Below are 21,923 nucleotides of genomic sequence, written 5' to 3' on the forward strand. Positions count from 1 at the left end.
CACACACATACTCACATGCAAATAAGTAAATAATTAAAAAAAAAGAAATCCTAAAGTCCTATTCTGTATTACCAATGATTCCTCTTACCTGGAGGGAGAAAAAGTGCTCCTCGTACCCGACCTTCCCGGATCTGCTTCCGCTGCACCCCAGGGCCAGAGAACCAGCGCTGTACCATCTGGCTGACCCTGGGTGGAACTGTGGCTGAATCTTTGAAGCAGACAGAGTCATACAGATCCAGAGTGATACAGAAGGGGCTGTTCATCACATCCCGCTTGAGCAGCCTCTGGAAAGCCACCGTGGGCTTCATAGACCAGAAGAGGCCCATGGAATGGACCCCTACATAGTCACCTCCAAGAGCCGGATCCTGCTCCAAGTCTATTTCACCAGCCTTGTTTGCCCTGTAGAAGGCTCTGGACTGGAACAGATTCCCTTTCTCATCCTTCAGGGAGGCCTGGAGGGTCACCACTTTGGATGGAGGTAGGCCTGTTGCCCGGATAGCCACAGGCTCATCTGCAAGGGCACTTGAAGGGGTGGCTGTCAGCTGGAACATTGAAGCTTTAAGTGGTAAACAAGTAATGTTTCTTCCTCTGCAGTGGGAAAGGAGACTATGAGTTGTAGATTTAAAATCCAAGGAAAGATCAAGACAAAAACGAAGTCAGTTCTGGACAATTTTAAATTTCCATGGATTTGGTACAAAATGTGCAAAACTTTTGGAGAAAGGAAGGGGCTGTATGCCATGAATTTATGGATCTAATTGTACAATGAGGAAATGGGTTTAGTGATATGCTCATATTTCAGGGGTACTGGATAGTAGAACTGGAAATTTAAGCTAGAGCTTATCCCACAGTTTCCTGTTGTAGCCATTCTAACACTGTTAGTTTGTGGTTTTGAATAAAGTGAGCTTTTGTCCTGTTGAAATTATACCCATCCATGTGACCAGTTGGTTTCAGAGAGTATTTGTGAGGAATCAAGTGGAAAAAGTAATACATGATTAAAGACTCTAAAACAGTGTAAATTTCCAACCCCATTCCTATCTAGGGTAGTTATGCAGCAAGCGATCTAGTGTGGTAGTGATGTAACTGGTGGCACAGAAAACCCTTTGCAGGTTCTTGGTCTCATTAATAAAAAAAAATTTAAAAATGGACACAGAAGGGAAATCAGGAGAATTAATCTGAGTCAGGAGGAGGTAAAGTACAATCAACAGCAGGATAAAGCTCTCAGGGGAACAGAGAATAACTAGAAAATAGGTAGAACAGCAAAACTGTTAAGGCAGGCTTTTCACTTTTTGTGGAGAGCTGCGATGTGCTGCACCCTAAAGATGGCGTCGGCTTCCGCCTTCTGCTAGCCCGATATCCAGCGCTCTCTGGGATAAACAAGTCCTTATTTGGCTGAGGCTGCTTAACTAATTCTGCTTCCTTAATCGTGGACCTAACTGCATGGGCCACGTGGCTCGCTAGGATTGGCTAGCGCAGGACTACTTAGCTTGTGGGTCGGCTCTCCCCGGGGTCAGAAGATGGTTCAAGGTTCCTGAATAAACTGCTTAAAGAAGAGCTCTCGGGTTGCGTCATTCTTGCTGGTCAAGGTGGTCGCGACAACTTTTGAAGGTCAGTAGTTTAGTACCAAATTTAAAGCTCAGAAATGCTCTACATTTCATAGTCTGTGACCAATGTGTGTAATAATAGTTCGTATGTTCCCAGATCCTATTTTTCTTTTATTTTACTTTATTTGTTATCTGTAAACAGGATCAAATCACATGAAATGAGAAAAAAGGAGAAATAAATGAAGACAAGAACTGTGGGAAGCCACAAGATACCAATGAATCCTGAAGCCTTATTTTCCTGGCCATCATGGACGCTATCTCTACAAGCCATGAGCCAAAATAAATCCTCCCTTAAGTTTCATCTCAGATATTTGGTCATAGTAATGAGAAAAGTACTGAAAGGCCCAAGAATTCAGAAGCTCAGAAATACTATCACACTCCAAAGGGAGCTTAAGCGGGCCACCTGCATACCTCAAACTCCAGGTTTTACTCTCTGTCAGAAGCAAGTAAAGAATCCCTCTTCTCATTGTATCAGAGCCCACTCCTAATATAAAACTAGGTAAAAAGGGCATGAGATAGCCCTCAGGGATGGGAAATAAATAATAAAGTAAACCACTTATTTAGTTTCTGTAAATAGCCTGCACCATAAGCCTTAATAGCCCACACTGTAAGCCTTAGTAGCCTACACTGTAAGCCTTAGCCTTAGTAACTCACACCATAGGCTGTAGCAGCCTGCCTCAGACCACCAAGGTCATAGGAGGCTGATACCATACTCTGTTACCCCCACCTAAGGAATTGCACAAGTGCTGACCTCCAAGGTCACAGGAGACTGATACCATACTCTGCTACTCCCACCCAAGGACCTGTGCAAACACTGACCACCAAGGTCATAGTCATAAGAGAGTGATTGGTCCATGAGGGGCTTGAGCAAAGTAAACTAATTGGCTTAGAAACTGTGGGGTGGCACAAACTGACTGGCTAACACCCTGCAGGGGCTCCTGATATTAAATAATGATTGGTCTAATACACAGGCTTTGTTAGAAACCCTATAAAAACTACCCCATTCCTGCATTCGGGGCTCTGCAGTCCTCTACCCCTGTGCGGTGTACGACTGTGGGCCCCAGCGCGCTTGGAATAAAATCCTCTTGCAGTTTGCATCAAGACCGCTTCTCGTGAGTGAGTGATTTGGGGTGTCGCCTTATTCGGGCAGAGCGTGGGGACCCCCTGGGGGGTTTTTTTCCCACAGTACCAATACATTTCATAACAAGAACATAAAGATTCATAGCCCTTGCCAAGAAAATTAGTCCCAGAATATTTCCAAGACTATCTCTAATGGTAAAGTTGGCTTTTCTAGCTGGGCATGGTGGCACACGCCTTTAATCTCAGCACTCCAGAGGCAAAAGTAGGAGGATCACCATGAGTTTGAGGACACCCTGAAACTACATAGTTAATTCCAGGTCAGCCTGGGCCAAAGTGAGACCCTACCTCAAAAAAAAAAAAAAAAAAAGTTGGCATTTCCTTTAAATTTAGACGTAAATTGTTCTTCTAAATGACTTGCATTGTTAACTTAGGTGCAATAGAAACTGTTAACACTTGCATAGATGCTCCTTGTTTGACTACTAGAAATCCAATATTATTTTATTACTCACAGCTTCTCTAACTAGGAACATAGTCCCTGGATGAGGGTTGTATTTATTTACTCTAAAATTATAATGACCACCTCAAATTCTCCAATGTCAATTTCTAATTGGGAGTGAAAAGAACAAGGAGTTGAGTGATGCTTTCTCCCCAGAGGCAGTATCACTAGAAAAATTTGGGGTTAGTGTTCTGGTTCTTCTCTGTAGATGTTGCAATAGCTCTTCTAATTGTGTCATCTTCATTTATCCTTCATGATTTACATGCCTCTAATTCTTTTTATCAAAATGTATTTTTATTAATTTAATTTTTATTGACAACTTCTATACTTACAGACCATAAACCATTATATTTTCTTCCCCTCCCCCATTTTCCCCTTTACAATATCACTCTCTATCATATCCCCTCTCTCTCTCCATTAGTCTCTCCCTTATTTTGATGTTGTCTTTCTCTCTTATTATGAGGGTCTTATGACAGTATTTCTACATGCCTCTAATTCTTAGAGAACAGAAGATGTTTTGTTGGAACACTGCTTGATGTCATTTTTTTAATCTTCCTTATAAGATTGATTTATTTACCCAAACTATCATTGAAAGTACCTGAAATTGGGCTGGAGAGATAGATCAGTAGTGAAGGTACTTGTTTGCAAAGTCTGCTGGCCCAGGTTCAATACCCCAGTTCCTATGTAAAAGCAGATGCACAGTGAAATCACCTTATGAAGAGTATTTTTCTATTCCCTAACCTTCTTTCTCAAGGAAATTTTTAGAAATGTTTTCAATAGCTGAGTTACTTAAACCTTCTCTTTTATACAACCCTGCAATCAAAATGCTATCAATGGTATCCATCTATAACAAGAAAACTATCTCTTTTAAAATCTTTAAAATTTTGGTAGAAATTTATGATTTCTAAAGTCTATGAAAGTCTGTTATTATAGTATTTAATTTGGTTGTGGATCTAGGTTTTGATTCATCTCCATACTCCTATTTCTAATCTCATAATTACAATTTTTCAATATAAGATTCTCATCTTGAAAAATTCCTGAAGAAAATCAGCTAATTTAGAAGATCAAGGAGATATATGGGCATATGTAAGTGGACGGTGGCAGATTTCAGTAGGTTACAGTCTGAAAAACTTGATCTTGGAGCTAGATTTTTTTTTTTAATTTTTATTAACATTTTCCATGATTATAAAATATATCCCATGGTAATTCCCTCCCTCCCCACCCCCACACTTTCCCGTTTGAAATTCCATTCTCAATCATATTACCTCCCCATTACAATCATTGTAATTACATATATACAATATCAACCTATTAAGTATCCTCCTCCCTTCCTTTCTCCACCCTTTATGTTTCCTTTTCAACTTACTGGCCTCTGCTACTAAGTATTTTCATTCTCACGCAGAAGCCCAGTCATCTGTAGCTAGGATCCCCATATGAGAGAGAACATGTGGCGCTTGGCTTTCTGGGCCTGGGTTACCTGACTTAGTATCATACTTTCCAGGTCCATCCATTTTTCTGCAAATTTCATAACTTCATTTTTCTTTACCGCTGAGTAGAACTCCATTGTATAAATGTACCACATCTTCATTATCCACTCATCTGTTGAGGGACATCTAGGCTGGTTCCATGTCCCAGCTATTATAAATTGAGCAGCAATAAACATGGTTGAGCATGTACTTCTAAGGAAATGAGATGAGTCCTTTGCATATATGCCTAGGAGTGCTATAGCTGGGTCATATGGTAGATCAATCTCTAGCTGCTTTAGGAACCTCCACACTGTTTTCCACAATGGCTGGACCAGATTGCATTCCCACCAGCAGTGCAGAAGGGTTCCTTTTTTTCCACATCCCCGCCAACATTTATGATCATTTGTTTTCATGATGGTGGCCAATCTGACAGGAGTGAGATGGAATCTCAATGTAGTTTTAATCTGCATTTCCCTGATGACTAGTGACGTAGAACATTTTTTTAGGTGCTTATATGCCATTCGTATTTCTTCCTTTGAGAACTCTCTATTTAGCTCCTTAGCCCATTTTTTGATTGGCTTGTTTGATTCCTTATTAGTTAACTTTTTGAGTTCTTTGTATATCCTAGATATTAATCCTCTATCAGATATATAGCTGGCGAAGATTTTTTCCCATTCTGTAGGTTGCCTCTTTGCTTTTTTCACTGTGTCCTTTGCGGTGCAAAATCTTTGTAATTTCATTAGGTCCCAGTGGTTAATCTGTGGTTTTATTGCCTGAGCAATTGGGGTTGTATTCAGAAAGTCTTTGCCAAGACCAATATGTTGAAGGGTTTCCCCTACTTTTTCCTCTAGCAGTTTCAAAGTTTCCAGTCTGATGTTAAGGTCTTTAATCCATTTGGACTTAATTCTTGTGCATGGCGAGAGAGAAGAATCTATTTTCATCCTTCTGCAGATATTTATCCAGTTTTCAAAACACCATTTGCTGAAGAGGCTGTCTCTTCTCCAATGAGTATTTTTGGCATTTTTATCGAATATCAGGTGGCTATAGCTACTTGGGCTTACATCTGGGTCCTCTATTCTGTTCCACTGATCTACATGTCTGTTTTTGTGCCAGTACCATGCTGTTTTTGTTACTATGGCTCTGTAGTATAGGTTAAAATCAGGTATGGTGATACCACCAGCCTCTTTTTTGTTGCTCAGTATTATTTTAGATATTCGAGGTTTTTTGTGATTCCAAATGAATTTTTGGATTGTTTTTTCTATTTCCATGAAGAAAGCCTTTGGAATTTTGATAGGGATTGCATTAAATGTGTAGATTGCTTTTGGTAAGATTGCCATTTTCACGATATTGATTCTTCCAAGCCAGGAACAAGGGATGTTTCTCCACTTTCTAGTGTCTTCTGCAATTTCTCGCTTGAGTGTTTTAAAGTTCTCATTGTATAGATTCTTTACTTCCTTGGTTAGGTTTATTCCAAGGTATTTTATTTTTTTTGATGCAATTGTGAATGGGAGTGATTCTCTGATTTCATCCTCTGTGTGTTTGTTGTTAGCATATACGAAGGCTACTGATTTCTGTGTATTTATTTTGTATCCTGCTACATTGCTGTAGGTTTTGATCAGCTCTAACAGCTTGCTAGTAGAGTCTTTAGGGTCCTTTATGTATAGAATCATGTCATCTGCAAATAATGATAACTTGATTTCTTCCTTTCCAATTTGTATCCCTTTTATGTGTGTCTCTTGCGTTATTGCTATGGCTAAGACTTCCAAAACTATATTAAATAGAAGTGGAGACAGTGGACACCCTTGTCTTGTTCCTGATTTTAGTGGAAAAGCTTCCAGTTTTTCCCCATTTAGTAATATGTTGGCTGTAGGCTTGTCATAAATAGCCTTTATTATATTGAGATATGTTCCTTCTATTCCCAGTCTCTGTAGGACTTTTATCATGAAGGTATGTTGGATTTTGTCAAATGCTTTCTCTGCATCTAATGAGATGATCATGTGATTTTTGTCCTTCAACCCATTTATGTAATGTATTACATTTATAGATTTGCGTATGTTGAACCATCCCTGCATCTCTGGGATAAAGCCTACTTGGTCCGGGTGAATGATCTTTTTGATATACTCTTGTATTCTGTTTGCCAATATTTTGTTGAGAATTTTTGCATCTATGTTCATGAGGGAGATTGGTCTGTAATTTTCTTTTTTTGTTCTATCTTTGCCTGGTTTTGGTATCAGGGTGATGCTGGCCTCATAGAAGGAGTTTGGTATGATTCCTTCTTTTTCTATTTCCTGGAAAAGCTTAAGAAGCAATGGTGTTAGCTCTTCCTTAAAAGTCTGGTAAAATTCAGCAGTGAATCCATCCGGGCCTGGGCTTTTTTTAGTTGGGAGATTATTGATAACTGCTCAGATCTCCATGTTTGTTATAGGTCTATTTAAGTGATTAATCTCATTTTGATTTAATTTAGGTAGGTCATATAGATCAAGGAAATCATCCATTTCTTTCAGATTTTCATACTTTGTGGAGTATATGCTTTTATAGTATGTCCCTATAATTTTTTGAATTTCTCTGGAATCTGTTGTGATGTTACCTTGTTCATCTCTGATTTTATTAATTTGTGTCTCTTCTCTCTTTCTTTTGGTCAGATTTGCTAAGGGTTTATCAATCTTGTTTATCCTTTCAAAGAACCAACTCTTTGTTTCATTAATTCTTTGGATTGTTCTTTTTGTTTCTATTTCATTAATTTCTGCCCTAATCTTTATTATTTCTTCCCGTCTACTACTTTTTGGTTTGCCTTGTTCTTCTTTTTCCAAGGCTTTAAGGCGATGCATTAGGTCGTTTACTTGCGACCTTTCTAATTTCTTAATATAGGCACTTAAGGCTATAAATTTACCTCTTAGAACTGCCTTCATTGTGTCCCAGAGATTTTGGTATGTTGTGTTCTCATTATCATTTGACTCTATAAATTTTTTGATTTCCTTTTTGATTTCTTCATTGACCCACTCATCATTTAGTAGTGTATTGTTTAGTTTCCATGATTTTGTGTATGCTCTATAGCCTTTCTTGCTACTGATTTGTAGTTTAATTCCATTGTGGTCAGATAGAATGCAAGGAATTATTTCAATTTTCCTGAATTTGTTAAGATTTGCTTTGTGTCCTAATATATGGTCTATTTTAGAGAATGTTCCATGTGCTGCTGAAAAGAATGTATATTCTGCAGCCTTTGGATGAAATGTCCTGTATATATCTGTTAGGTCCATTCCTTCTATGACCTCATTTAGTCCAGATGCCTCTCTGTTTATTCTTTCCCTGGATGACCTGTCAATTGATGAGAGTGGGGTGTTAAAGTCACCCACCACCACTGTGTTTGGTGTTATCTGTGACCTTAGTTCTAATAGTGTTTGTTTGACGAATTTGGGAGCCACCATGTTAGGTGCATATATGTTTAGGATTGTAATGTCCTCCTGTTGGAGTGTGCCCTTAATCAATATAAAGTGACCTTCCTTATCTTTCTTGACTAACGTCGGACTAAAGTCTACCCTGTCTGATATTAGGATAGCAACCCCTGCTTGTTTTCTAGGCCCATTTGCTTGAAACACCGTCTTCCAACCTTTCACCCTAAGATAATGTCTATCCTTTGTAGAAAGGTGAGTTTCTTGGAGACAACAAATTGTAGGATCCTGCTTTTTAACCCAGTCTGCAAATCTATGTCTTTTCGTTGGGGCATTGAGACCGTTGATATTAAGAGATATTATTGAAAGGTGTGTATTTATGTTTGCCATTTGTGTGTGTGTGTGTGTGTTACTTGTTCTACCTGTGCTCTCTTCTGTTAACTGGTATTTGAGTATAGCTGGTTTTTTCTAGGTTCCTTATATGTGTGCTTTTCCTTTTGTTCAGCATGGAGGATTCTATCAAGTATTTTCTGTAGAGGTGGTTTTGTCTTCAAATACTCCTTTAACCTGCTTTTGTCATGGAATGTCTTTATTTCTCCATCTATTTGAATGGATAACTTTGCAGGATAAAGTAACCTTGGTTGACAGTTGTTATCTTTCAGAACTTGGAATATATCACTCCAAGCCCTTCTGGCTTTAAAAGTTTGTGTTGAATAATCTGCTGTAATCCTGATGGGCTTGCTTTTGTAGGTAACTTGATTTTTCTCTCTAACTGCTTTCAATATTTTTTCTTTGGTTTGTGTGTTTAGAAGTTTGAGTATAATGTGGCGAGGAGAGGTTCTTCCTGGGTTTTGTCTGGCTGGGGTTCTAAAGGCTTCCTGTATCTGTATTGGCACCTCTTTCCCAATTTGGGGGAAATTTTCCTCTATGATTTTGTTGAAGATGCCTACTATGCCTCTGGAGTGGAGTTCTTCTCCTTCTACTATGCCCTGAATTCTTATATTGGATCTTTTCATAGTGTCCCGAATATCTTGAAATTCCCACTCATACTTTTCTATAAGTTTGTCTTTCTCTTTGTTGGACTGCATTAGGTCTGCCACCTGATCTTCTAGCTTAGATATTCTGTCCTCTCCCTCATCCATCCTACTGGTGAGATTTTCTACAGAGTTTTTTATTTCATTAACTGTGTTCTTCATTGCTAGTAATTCTGACTGGTTTTTCTTTATTATTTCTATTTCCCTATTTATGTCTTGTATTGCCTTCTTTATTTCATTAAATTGGTGTCCTGCCTCTTCTTTGATTCCTTTGATTTCCTCTTTGATTTCCTCTTTGATTTCTTCTTTGATTGTTTTCATGTGTTCTTTGACCTCTTTGAACATATTTATAATTATTCTTTTGAACTCTTTCTCAGGCATTTCCTCTAACTCTTTCTCACTGGAGGACATTTCTGATGCATTAATACTTTTAGGTGGATTTATATCGTCTTGCTTTTTAGTGTTTCTTGTGTTATAATGTATATATTTTTGCATCTTGGATTAAGTTAATGCTTGGAATTTCTAGCTAGCTGTGTATTCTTAGCTGTATCAATTGATTTGATGTAATATATTTTCAGGGTAGGACCTTAAGGTATTAGGTGTGGCTCTTAAGACTCTCAGAGTATCTACAAAGATGTTCTTAGGGGTTGAGTTTCCCTGCTATAGGAGTATTCAAGCAGGCTGAGTGGAATAAAATACTGGTAGATTCTAAAATTTAACTAAACACTGTACACATTCAATCAAAAACAGCCCCGAGTATGTATGCAAGAGTAGTTATTATAATGACCAGATCCTCTATCAACAAAGAGGTTTAGATTTCTGGTCTGTTGAGGTATCCAAGTCAGCTTGTGACCAAGTGAGTCCCTTCCCTGGTGCAATCCCAGTTACCTTGGGTGATTGTGGTCTCAGTCAAGTTGCTGCCTGGGTCGTCGGGCTGCTGTTCTGATTTCTGGAGCTGGGCACTTGCTTTTCCTACGGGGCAAACTGAGCCGCTGCTGCTGCCTCTGCTGCTGTTGTAGCTGCCACCACTGGAGCCACCACCGCTGCTGAAGCTGCCGCTGCCGTGTCCACCGCCGCTGCTCACCCCGAAGCCGCTGCTGCGGGATCTGCCGCCGCTGCCACTCCTGGGTCCGCTGCTGCTGGGGCCGCTGGTACCGGTGCTGGAGCCGCTGAAGTTGCTGCCGAACTCTGCTCCTGCTTGGGTCCTGCTGTCAGCCCAAGTTGGCGTGGCCGGTCCCGGGCCGCTTCTGTGTTCGCTGGAGCTGGGTTCAGGCGGTGGGGGAGGGGAGGGAGCTGCGGCTGCTCTGGTTGTATCGCTGTTCCACGTGTGCTTCTACCTCGTGGTCTGCTCCTCCCTCCCTTGCTCGCTGCCGCTCTCCCCTCACATTTCCCGAGTTGCGGAGAGTGCGGTGTGAGGGGAAAATCCCGCACCTGGCTTGTCCTGCGGCTCGAGCCAAGAGTCCAGCAGCTTTCTGCCGCGCCGCGGCTGCGGCAGTTGGCCGAGCTGCCCCGGAGCCGCTGTTCCCGCCTGTGCAGGCTCTGGATGCTCTATAACTCTTCTACTTCTCCGCTGCCGCCTCAATTTCCTATACACCTCACTTTTTAGTAAAAGTGTGTATTTTGCTGAGTTTTTTTGGTCTTTTTCCCCCCTAAGCTGCTTTGGCGTGGTACCTACGCCGCCATCTTAACCGGAAGTCCGGAGCTAGAATTTTGTTGTGGATCATTAGTCCTAAGCTGACTACTGTTTGATGCTTTGCCTCCTAAGCTTTCTACAGTGCCTGTTAAATGTTAACATTTATTTACTCTGAGTTGCCAGAAATTGATCATAATGGTCATTGTTATATGAAATCGAAATCTAAAGTTTTACAGTTTACAATAAGGGAAAATAAATTATAGTGGAACTTTTGAAAAGGTGGAGTTGTTCCAAAAGGATTATGTGGTTTTGACAAACCCATACAACAAGCTTGAGAGAGAAAGAGAAAGAGAGACTGCTTTAACGGCCAACAGTGTGTGCCTTTGATTAGTATCTTTGGTTTCTCAATCAAGAAAGATTAAGAAGGGGCCATATGATCAGTAATCCTAAAGTCATTGTACCTGGGCTATGGGCTAAACAAAAGCAATTTTTTTCACAAATGTGTGAGGAAGAGTGTGCCTTCATGAAAATTTGGTGGGGAGTCAAAGCAAAATTCAACAGATTACCTTTCTACAAACTGATTTTAACTTTGGAAGATCTCTGACTCAATTAGGCCTATATATTATCTGTTCTATATTTAACACTCTCTTAGGGATTCAAGGGGCACAAGTAAAATCCAGGATTAAAACACACACAACACAAGCTTCATACATACACACTATAGATTCTCAGCCAGTGCATAAGACCAGTATGGTTTTCCTAGAAGCTTTTGTGGGTGGGGCATGTGTGGCTGATATTTGTGTGGTACATGCCAATATGCACATGTGTATGCAGATGAGAATACACCATATGCACATGTGCAGAGATCAGAGAACAGGTGATCAGGTGTTCTCCTCTCTTCCTCATCTGTATGTTTCCTTGATATGGAGTCTCTCACTGATTTTCATAGCTCCTATCACAAACACTTTTAGTGAGAAATAGCCAACAGATTCTAGAGTGCAAATGTCATGTGATATTGGTACACACAATAAAGGACAGTGGCTAAGCAGCCTTATTAGCAATCTCTGTATAGGTCCTTGATCCCCATACAGTGGCACACTAAAGCACCGTGTTCGGTTGGTTGAGTCTATTCTTTGTTCTGTATATGAAACAAGAAAGGCTCAAGATGATGAGTGAGCACTATATACACAAGGAGAAGAGTATGCTGAAAGAACGTGCCTCTCCTTCTCAATTTTCCTCCAACAAATTCCTCCTAAGCTCTATGGAAGGAGCTAAGGAACAGAACCAACTTAATTGGTGCAATTGACAATCAGAGGGAAATTTACATTCTTAAAAATGAATTTGTATGTACTACCATTCAGCTCCACTTGACCCATGGCTATCATTGTAAACACTGCAATGTTTGAGCAGTATAAGAAGAACATTGCAATAAGGAATTGTTGCCTTAGGGAGGGCTTCTCTAAGTTAGTATTTGTTATGCTATTTTATTTTGTATCTTGACAGGTATTTGCATTTAAAAAAATATCCAGTAAGATGATTTCTGAAAACTAATTTAAAATGGAAGAGGATTGTAGGATTTATAGGTTATTCCATAATATAAATGATTAAGAGTTACCACTGTCTCAGTCATTTCCCAAGAGACTACACACCAAGAGCTCTGTATTTATAATTAAGCCACTTATTGGTGAGAGTTGTGTTAGTGATAATACAAATTGTACAGTCTAACAATTTCTAAAACAAGTAAAAGCACTGGTTATTTTAAACAGCTATTGGCATATATTCTCTAATTCCCAGCCCATGTTCTTTAACAAAAAATAACTGAACATTTATTGAAAGCTAGCTAGTGGATAAAATTAATCCCCAGAATAAATCCTTGTCAGTTTTCCAGGTCTGTGCAAGATCATGTTTGCCATAGGAGATCATGCAGCTATTATGGGACTAAAATGATCACTAACTTTATAAATTATGACATTAAGCTCAGAAAACTAAATACTTATTCAAGTGTGCATATAGACTTAGTGGTAATGATCATAACCCATGGCACCCGAGCCTACATGGAAGCTTTATTTTCCTCAAACAAGAAAAGAAATTTGAAAGTTCATTCCTCACTCCTCCTCATTCCTTTATCAAAGCTCTCTCATCTTTAATGCATTCCTTCCACTTAATATGAAATTTTTGGTTAAGTATATTCCCTAGTACACAATCAGGCAGTATACATAATGTGGTACTAGAATTAAATCAGTGTACATAAACCCATGCATACACAAAGAACAATTCTTTTTTATATTTTTCCAGAGCAAAAATAATTTCTGCCAAATTAAAACTACTTTGAGATTTCATCTCATTCCAGTCAGAATGGCTATCATCAAGAAAACAAATGACAATAAATGCTGGATAGCATGTAGAAAGAGAGGTACCCTTCTACACTGTTGGTAGGATTGTAAACTGGTGCAGCCATTGTGGAATCAGCATGGTGGTTCCTGAAACAGCTAAAAATAAATTTACCACATGGCCCAGCTATATCATTCCTTGGCATATATCCTAACAACTCTAGTCATAACCATAGACATACTTGCTCAAACATGTTTATTGCTGCTCTATTTACAATAGCTAGGAAATGGAACCAGCTTAGATATCCCTCAAGTAATGAATGGATACTGAAGATGTGCTACATTTATATAATGGATTTATATTCAGTGGTAAAGAAAAATGAAACTATGAAATGTGCAGAGAAATAGATGGATCTGGAAAGGATTATACTAAGTGAAGTAACCAGGCCTAGAAAGCCAAATATCATATGTTCTCTCTCATATGTGTATTCTAGCTACAAATGTTTAGATTTGTATGTGAGTTGGAGTAAAATCAGTAGCAGAGGCCAGGAAGCTAGAAAAAGGCTACAAGGGAAGAAGGAGAGAGGATGACTTAAGAGGAGAGTATTGTATGTACATAAGTAGATGAACAGATTACTGGTAGTGCAATGGCCTAAGTGAGGTCAGGGGAAAGGATTAAGTAAAGGAAGTATAGGAGGAGGGTTAATCAAAATTTAAGATGTTATAAATAAGCCATATTAAAACCTTCTTCTTAAAAAAATAAAATAAAATAAATAAAACTTTCTTTGGAGAATGGCTCACCCAGAGTTCATAGATTGTTACTGGAAAAAAAAAAATAGTGCCAGGGAGGGGATACCTTCCAGTGAATTGTTGGCCAGTGAGTTCCCTAATGCCCTGAAAATATTACAGGCTATTGTCAAGGCTCTTGGTTGCCCCCCAGAACTAGATGATAAGACCATATTGCTGAAAACCCCATGTGCTTGGGCTATAGGTCACTGAGAATTCAAACTGGAGCTGAGCTGGAAATCTCCTTCCTGTTGACTAGCTGTCAGAAAGCTGAAAAAAGCTATGCTGCATGCAGCCTCTTGGGAGAGAGAAGTCATCAGTGGTATTAAACAGCAGTGGGCTATGCAAGCCTTAAGGTTGGCAAACCAGATCAAATGTACCAACTGGTGCAATAGTGGCATGTCTGCTATGGGGGAAACCAACTGTTCTCTGATTGGCCTGGAAGCACACTCCATGGGACGGAATGCATGCCTGGTATTGAAAACCTAGTCAAAAGCCTATGGCTAGGGAGGTCATGCATCCTAGGAGAGTAACAACTGCTGTTTTCTGGCTTAAACGAACATATTATGCCTACCAAACTGCCCTCTAAGCACTTTTTTATGTTTCTGCCCATAGATTAATGCTACTCACACTTTTGGTTAGAGAAGCTTCTCTTTGGAGATGATGACTGTGGTGACTCAAAAGTCATCATAGTTCTGAGAAGAAGTGAGACATCTCAATCACACACTCCAAGGCCCAGAGTTCATAGTAGAAGAGGTGATGGAAAGAATGTAAGAGCTTATAATGCTGTGTCCCAGACACAAAGTGACCTTGATATTCATGACCTCCCAGTGCCTGACACTACCTACACAACACCTTCATGGTATGAAGAAAAAATGAGAGGTGGACTTAATAGGACTTAATAGGATGGTATTACATATGTGTAAGTAGAAGAACAGATTAGTGGGGATGTAAAAGCCTAAGTGAGGTCAGGGGAAGAGATTGAGTAAAGGAAAGGTGAAGGAAGGGATAATCAAAATCTAAGAGATATAAATAAATCATATGGAAAACTAATTTTTTGAACAATGGAACACTCAGGAACCATAGATTATTATTATAAAATTTTAAGTGCTAGGGATGGGATATCTTCTAGTGAGTTGTTGGCCAGGGAGGTCTCTGATGCCCCCAAAGCATTACAGGGCATTGCCAAGGCCCTTGGCTTCCCACCAGGAATAGATGGTAAGACCCTATTGCTGAAGACTCCACATACTTGGGCTACAAGGTCACTAAGAAATCCTGCTGGAACTGAGCTGAAAACCTCCTCTATGTAGACCAACTGATAGAAAGCTGGAAAAAATCCATGCTGCATGCAGCTCAATGGGGGAGAGAGAGAAATCACCAGTGAAGATAATCCACAGTGAACATTACAAGCCTTATATTTGGCCAACCAGGCCAACTGAGCCAATAGATGCAATAGTGGCATATCTGTTAGGGGGGAAACCAACTGCCCTCTAATTTGACTGAAGGCCCTATCTATAAGAGGGAATACATCTCTGATACTGAAAATCTACAACAGGGGTAGTCATGAGCCCTAGGGGTGTAACTTCTGCTGCTGTCTGGCTAAATTTATATGCTATGCCCACCAAACTACCCAGTAAGCACTTCTCTTAATGTTCATACCCATACATTAATGCTACTCTCACTTCTGATTAGAGAACCTTCTGTTTTCAGAAGGTAGTGACTCAGAAGGCATCATGGTGCTGAGAAGAAGTGACAGAGGAGTGCATGCTTAGCACTGCAATATCTATATCACATCTTCCAAGGCTCAGGGTCCATTGCGGAAAAGGTGGCAGAAAGAATGTAAGAGCCAAAGGAAGGGTAGTACTTCTTACAACATGCTCCTCTAGACACAAAATGGCCTGGATATCCATGACCTCACAGTGCCTGATACTACCTACACAAAACCATCATAATAGGAAAAAAAGATGATGACATCAAAATAAAAGAGAAACTGAGTAAGAGGAGAAGAGGATATGATCGAGGGTGAAGTTTCAAAGGGGAAGGTCAGGGGAGGGAAGTAATTACCATGAACTATTGTTTACAATCATGGAATTTGTCAATAAAAAATAAATTAATTTTTTAAAAAATAAAAAAATAATTGGAAAGAAGGGATTCAATGGAGTGCGGATTTGATAGAGGGAGGATGGGAGTAGGGGAGGGAAATATAATGGTTTATTGTCTATACTTATAAAAGCTGTCAATAAAAAGTTTAACATAGGAGGCTGGAGAGATGGCTTAGAGGTTGAAGTGCTTGCCTACAATGCCTAGGGACCCAGGTTTAATTCTCCAGTTCCCATGTAAGCCAGATGCACAAGGTGGTACATGCATCTGGAGTTCATTTGCAGTGGCTAGAGGCCCTGGTGTGCCCATTCTCTCCCTCTGTGTGTGTGTGTGTGTGTGTGTGTGTGTGTGTGTGTGTCTTAAATAAAAATAAATTTAAGGGCTTGAGAGATGGCTTAGTGGTTAAACGCTTGCCTGTGAAGCCTAAGGACCCTAGTTTGAGGCCCTATTCCCCAGGACCCACATAAGCCAGATGTACAAGGTGGCGCATGCAGTGGCTGGAGGCCATGGTGCACCCATTCTCTCTCTCTCTCTCTCTCTCTCCCTCTCTCTCTCTCTCTCTCTCTCTGTTACTCATAAAATAAAAATAAACAAAATTTTTTAAATAAATTTAAAACATTTTTTAAAAAGTAAAAAAAAAGATTTGGCTTTGTTGTACCCACTTGCAATCTCAGCACTAGGGAGGCAGAGACAGGCCAATCCCGGAGACTTTGTGGCCAGCCAGTCAAACATATTTTGGTGAACTCCATGCCAATGATGAGGCAGGAAGTTAAGACCAAGAAAGAAGTATGTTTAATATTAAATTACGGCTGCTTGCAAAACATCTTGTTTGCTAAACTTTATCTCAAAATGTAGCTATGTTTAACAACCCTTTGACTAACTGCCTTCCCACATCTTAACCTTGATTGTTATTAAAGCTTCCTGTTCATGGCCTCAGTCACATAGAAAAACTTAAACCCACTAGTGATAGAAAAGATCAGAAATCAAACTAACTTTCTGTAAAAACCTGGAGTGAGAGTGACTGGGTGCTCAGACTTTGAAAGTTATTACCCTGGAGTCACTGTTGACATGAATATATCTGATTCTCCTGTCTGCCTCTGGTGCTTATATCATGAGTAGTATTCTTCTGTAAAAGCAAGGGAACCTGTTCTCCCCTTCAATAATAATAATAATAAAAGGCCATCCAAGTTCCTGAGGAACAACAACTGGACTTATTATGTTCTGGCCTGCTTCCACACATGCACATATATGTGCATATGTGCCCATACATAAGTACATACATGCAAATACACATGCAAATACACACACACTTGAGAAAATTAATAATGTATAAGTTACAGTAAATTATTTCTTACAGTCTTGATCTGGAACCTGGAAAGTCTAAGATCAAGCAACTAACAGAATTGGTACCTGATGAGGGCTAACTAGCTCTCTGTTCCTTAATGTAGTTTGAAAACATCCCTATTTGTTCATGTGTTTGAACTCTTGGTCTCCAGCTGCTGGTGCTGATTGGGAAAGTTGTAGAACCTTTAAGATGTAGATCTTGCTGGAAGTACTGGGTCACTGGAGTTGGGCCTGGGGGTTTTATAGCCTAGCCTTAGCAGTGACCTTCTTGTTGGGACAAAACACCTCACCAGGAGCAGTCATGGGAGGAAGTTTCATTTCAACTTACAGTTCTGAAGAGAGTTTCATCATGGTAGGAAAGTATGACAAGCCTGAGAAGGATCCTGGGTCTATCTTTATATCAACAAGAAGTAGTCTCTTTTCTGGCTTTGGAGCAAAACTATATAATCCCAAAGCCCACCCCCCAGTGACACAGTTCCTCCAACAATGGCTCATAGCCCAAAGATCCCACATTGCTACCAGCTGGGACCAAGTATTCAAAATGCATGAGCCTTTTGAGGATGTTTCATTAAAACTACCACACTGGCCCCACTATTCTGTTCCCTAGTTAACTATATCCTTCCCAAAAGCAGGGTATTTCTCCTTCAGAGCCAAGAAGAGAGAATGGACAGGACATGGGGCCAATGCGGGAGTTCAAGGATCCGGGAGTTCAGCCAGAAAAGTCGTGGCTGAGGTAGTTTGCAGTTGACTGCTTCTATGACAAATTTGACCTGTTCTTTCTCAATACAAAGGTTTTTCAGCTGACCTTCAATTAGATAACCAATCAGCCTCTGACACCTTCAACTATGAAAGGCATCCTTAGCCACCTCCCTGAATTCAGCCCTCAGCCGAGTTTCCCAATTTCAGGGTTCCGACCCTTATGGGTATGTTTCTGCTTATAGTAAAGCTTGCTGTTTATGCCTTTGCTATAATTCTAAATTCCTGTACAATAAAGTCTGTGACATTCATTCCTCTCTCCCCCAGGCCTTGTGATTGTTTCATGGCCTGGGGACAGCAATTCTTTTACCGTTCCCTAGGCAAGAATTGTACTCTGTTTGAGCAGAGCTTACTAAGAGAGCTTAGCTCCCCCACCCCCACAATGTTTAAGCTCTGGATTCAGTGTGACCAACTGGGTCCCCTGCTGCTATTGCCAAGTCTTCTTCATGATGATAGAATGTATCCCCTCAAAACTGTACATCAGAATAAACCCTTTGCTTTCATAAACTGTTTCCTGTCAGGTATTGGACCACAGCAACCAGTTAAATAACATATACCTATAAACATCACTTTATCACTGCTTCTTCATCATAATTACCTTTACCAACCAAAGTTCTATCAATATTCTAATCATAGTATGGGAAACTAAGGCTCACAGAACTGGCACCAGAAACTGAGTAAAGAATCAGTTTATTTTCACATTTCACACCAGCGTGTTTCCAGGGGAATCTCTTCCAAAGCCTAGACCCTGAGCTCTGAAGACTCAGAATTTATATACCTTAACTTGGACTATTCATTATCATTAGTTTTCAGAGCTCAGAGCCCTGGCCTAATGTCAGAGTCCTTGAGTATGTGATAGGCAAGTTTTAAAAAAAAAAATAGTTAACTAGTAGGCAGATGTGAGCAGCTGCACTATGGAGATAAAACAAAGCATAAGATGATTTGCAATAGGAGCTGCAATAGAGATCATGGCCTTGAAACAGTGCAAAAACTACGAATTCAGTCAGCACATAAGACCATGCAATATAGGACATAACCAATACAAAAGTCTTTGTAGGGGCTGGAGGAATGGCTCAGCAGTTAAGGTGCAAGACCCTGGTGTACCCATTCACTCTGTCTCTCCTCCCCCCCACCTTGAAAATAAATATTTTTTTAAAGTCTATGCAGTATAGAAGATGAATTTTAGGGCAGGGGTTTCTAAGTTTCCTTTCCCCCATTTCCACCACAATCATAGCCAGGAGTAATGTCACATGCCTTTAGTCCCAGCACTCAGGAGGCAGAGGTAGGAGGATCTCTGTGAGTTTGAGGGCAGCCTGAAGTTAGATAGTGAATTCCAGGTCAGCCTAGGCTACAGCAAGACCCTACCTTGAGAAATAAAATAAAATATTCTGATCGTAGACACTTGAGCAATTTTTTAAAAAAGCTATCTTCACAGCTTTCCTTTTCTCTGAGTCTTCAACAGACTCACTCCTAATGCCTGGTTTGTGGTCATGGGTCTCAAAACTCTTTCAGTCTTTACCAATTATGTAGTCAAAAAGCCACTTTCATATTTTAAGTATTGGTTATAACAATATTCCACTTCCTGAGGAGGTCTTGTTCTGTTTTTTGCTGCCATAATAAGGTACCTTGGGCTAAATAATTGATAAATAGCAAGAAGACTGAGATCAAGGTTCTGGAAGACTCAGTAGCTGGCAAAGGGTCATCCTCTGCTCCATGGTTGACACTTTGTCAGTGTATCTTCACAAGGTAGAAGGTGCAGGGCAGCTCCCTTCAACCTCATTCATAAGGATACCGATTATATCATGACTGCACAGCCCTCATGACTTACTTACCCATTACCTTGGAGGAAAGATTTTAATATAATAATATTAGGGTGACACTGCATTTAGACATCAATATTGAATATGCAATGGGCTCATTATATACTCAATCTGCAAAATTATGTCCATTGCATATTTAATGTCCAAGATTATCCCCTATATTTGTGGGAACTGGAGCAAGAGTAAAAATGAAGATCAAAATATTATAAATACCATAAGCTTAAGACTCAAATAATTTGATAAAATGCATTTTATTCTACCTTAATAAGACAAAAAAATCTGAATTTCTAAAGATTATAATATTACTATTTCTACAAGTTAGAAAATAAAAAATAACAATGATATTTTTATAGAGCATATCTGGTTAAGATTTTTAAGATTTTGTCTTTATTTATTTATTTATTTATTAGAGAGAAAGGGAATGGGCATGCTAGGGCCTTTAGCCACTGCAAACAAACTCCAGATGCATGTGCCACCATATGCATTTGGCTTATGTGGGACCTGGAGAATCAAACCTGGGTCCTTAGGCTTTACAGGCATCAACCTTAACCACTACACAATCTCTCCAGCCCCTAGTTATGTTTTTAACAGTCCAGTGTGATGGTGTGATATAAGATGTTTCCAGAAGGCTCATGTGCTAGGGACTTGGTTGACTAGCTGATGAGCTTTCTGGAAATACTGGCATAATTATAATACACCAGGCACTGCAGTAGGACAGGAAGGCTAGTGGGCGTCCTCATACCAGAGTATAAAGAAAAGTACCCTGCACAAGGGCAGCAGCTGGACAAAAACAAGTGAACTACCTATGGTGTAAAGAAGAGGGCTGCAATGTTTCATTCTGGAGAATTCCTTGTTTAGTTAGGGGGAGTGTCTTTGCATGTGGTTTCCCAGCACATAATTCACACCATGTGAATGTGGGCAGTCTGCATGCACTGGTTTACGGGTTTGAGCAGTTAGCATGAGACTGCATGTGTAATTTCCAGTAAGGCTATCTCAGCAACATAAACATGGACCACGCAGATAAGGGCAGTCTTTCTGATCAAAGCTCAGGACTGGTCTCTGGGGTCCCGGCACGTTTGGGGTACAGGTACTGCACTTCCACAACCAGCACTTTGGTTGGACATGGGGATTATCCACTCAGGATTTCTGCAACAAGCTTGTGAAAATTCCCTGATGAGAACCTGACCCCTTTTCTGGAAATTAATGGTCCTCCATAATAATCAGTGGATTAATCCCTTGAAGTAGCCATATGATGGCATCATGGGGAAGCAGCTGATACTAGGAGCTGGGGCCTAGTTAGGGTGAGTGGGTTACTGGAGTCACGCCCTGTAGAGATGGAGATACGCCTGTCCCTCCTTCTCATCCTCCTCCTGCTCCTGTTACTTCTTCTTCCTCTTCTCCTCATCTCCCCACCCCTTTCTTTTCACCCAATTCTTCCTTTCTCTGTCTGCCCTTCCCCTTCCTGGCCACAATAAGGTGATCAACTTCCTCTGTGACTTCACCCTTTACCCTGATAACTTAGGTGGAAACAGGACTACAGTAATGGAGCCAGCTAACTATGGACTGTGACAACTGAAAGAAGCCAAAATAAATCCTTCCTTTTTAAATTTATTTTTCTCAGTATTTGGTCATAGTGACCAAAGGAAGTGACTAACATAGCCAGTAATGTTTGTAATAAGCAATAAAATGAAGATATTCACAATTTGTACATAATTACATATTTAGGGTCAAGTCTCACTTTTAGCAAGGTTATTGGTCATGTTGTTATAATTAGGATTGTCACATGTTTATTCTGTTTACATGAATTTCTAAGCAGGTATCTATCTTTTGGTTGTTAATTTATTCAACTTAATTTGAAGATATTTTGCTCTATAAAGGCTGTATGAACTGAAATTGTTATGGGATTTTACTGGAGCCTCTCCTATGCTCTGCTATCCTTCCTCCCTTGTTTTTGTCAGGAATTATGTCACACTGACAAAAAACTAACAGAAAAAGAAAAGAAAAATGTATAATAATCATTATTGGGAACAACATCTGTTGTCACGCCAACTCCAGTGGAGTCTGTGTGACTTGTTCACCAGGCAGAGG

General features: G+C 40.0%; 1 protein-coding gene across 3 annotated transcripts in view; it reads right to left on the reverse strand.

Moving 5' to 3' along the window:
* Window positions 1–21,923, reverse strand: part of LOC101608410 (acyl-coenzyme A amino acid N-acyltransferase 1) — a 32,687-nt gene that overhangs the window by 3,986 nt on the left and 6,778 nt on the right. The window contains exons 2-3 of one of the 3 annotated variants that reach the window (XM_045137004.1): window positions 3,776–3,857; window positions 89–588 (exon numbers count right to left, since the gene is read on the reverse strand). In XM_045137004.1, coding sequence (XP_044992939.1) covers window positions 89–551 — 463 coding nt within the window. In that variant the 5' untranslated portion in view covers window positions 552–588; window positions 3,776–3,857. Of the gene's footprint in view, window positions 1–88; window positions 607–3,775; window positions 3,858–21,923 lie in introns of all 3 variants that reach the window. The other 2 variants (XM_004656968.2, XM_045137009.1) reach the window with 2 other exon arrangements.

This window comes from Jaculus jaculus, chromosome 1 (genome assembly GCF_020740685.1).
Source record: "Jaculus jaculus isolate mJacJac1 chromosome 1, mJacJac1.mat.Y.cur, whole genome shotgun sequence".
In the NCBI taxonomy this organism is placed as follows: domain Eukaryota; kingdom Metazoa; phylum Chordata; class Mammalia; order Rodentia; family Dipodidae; genus Jaculus; species Jaculus jaculus.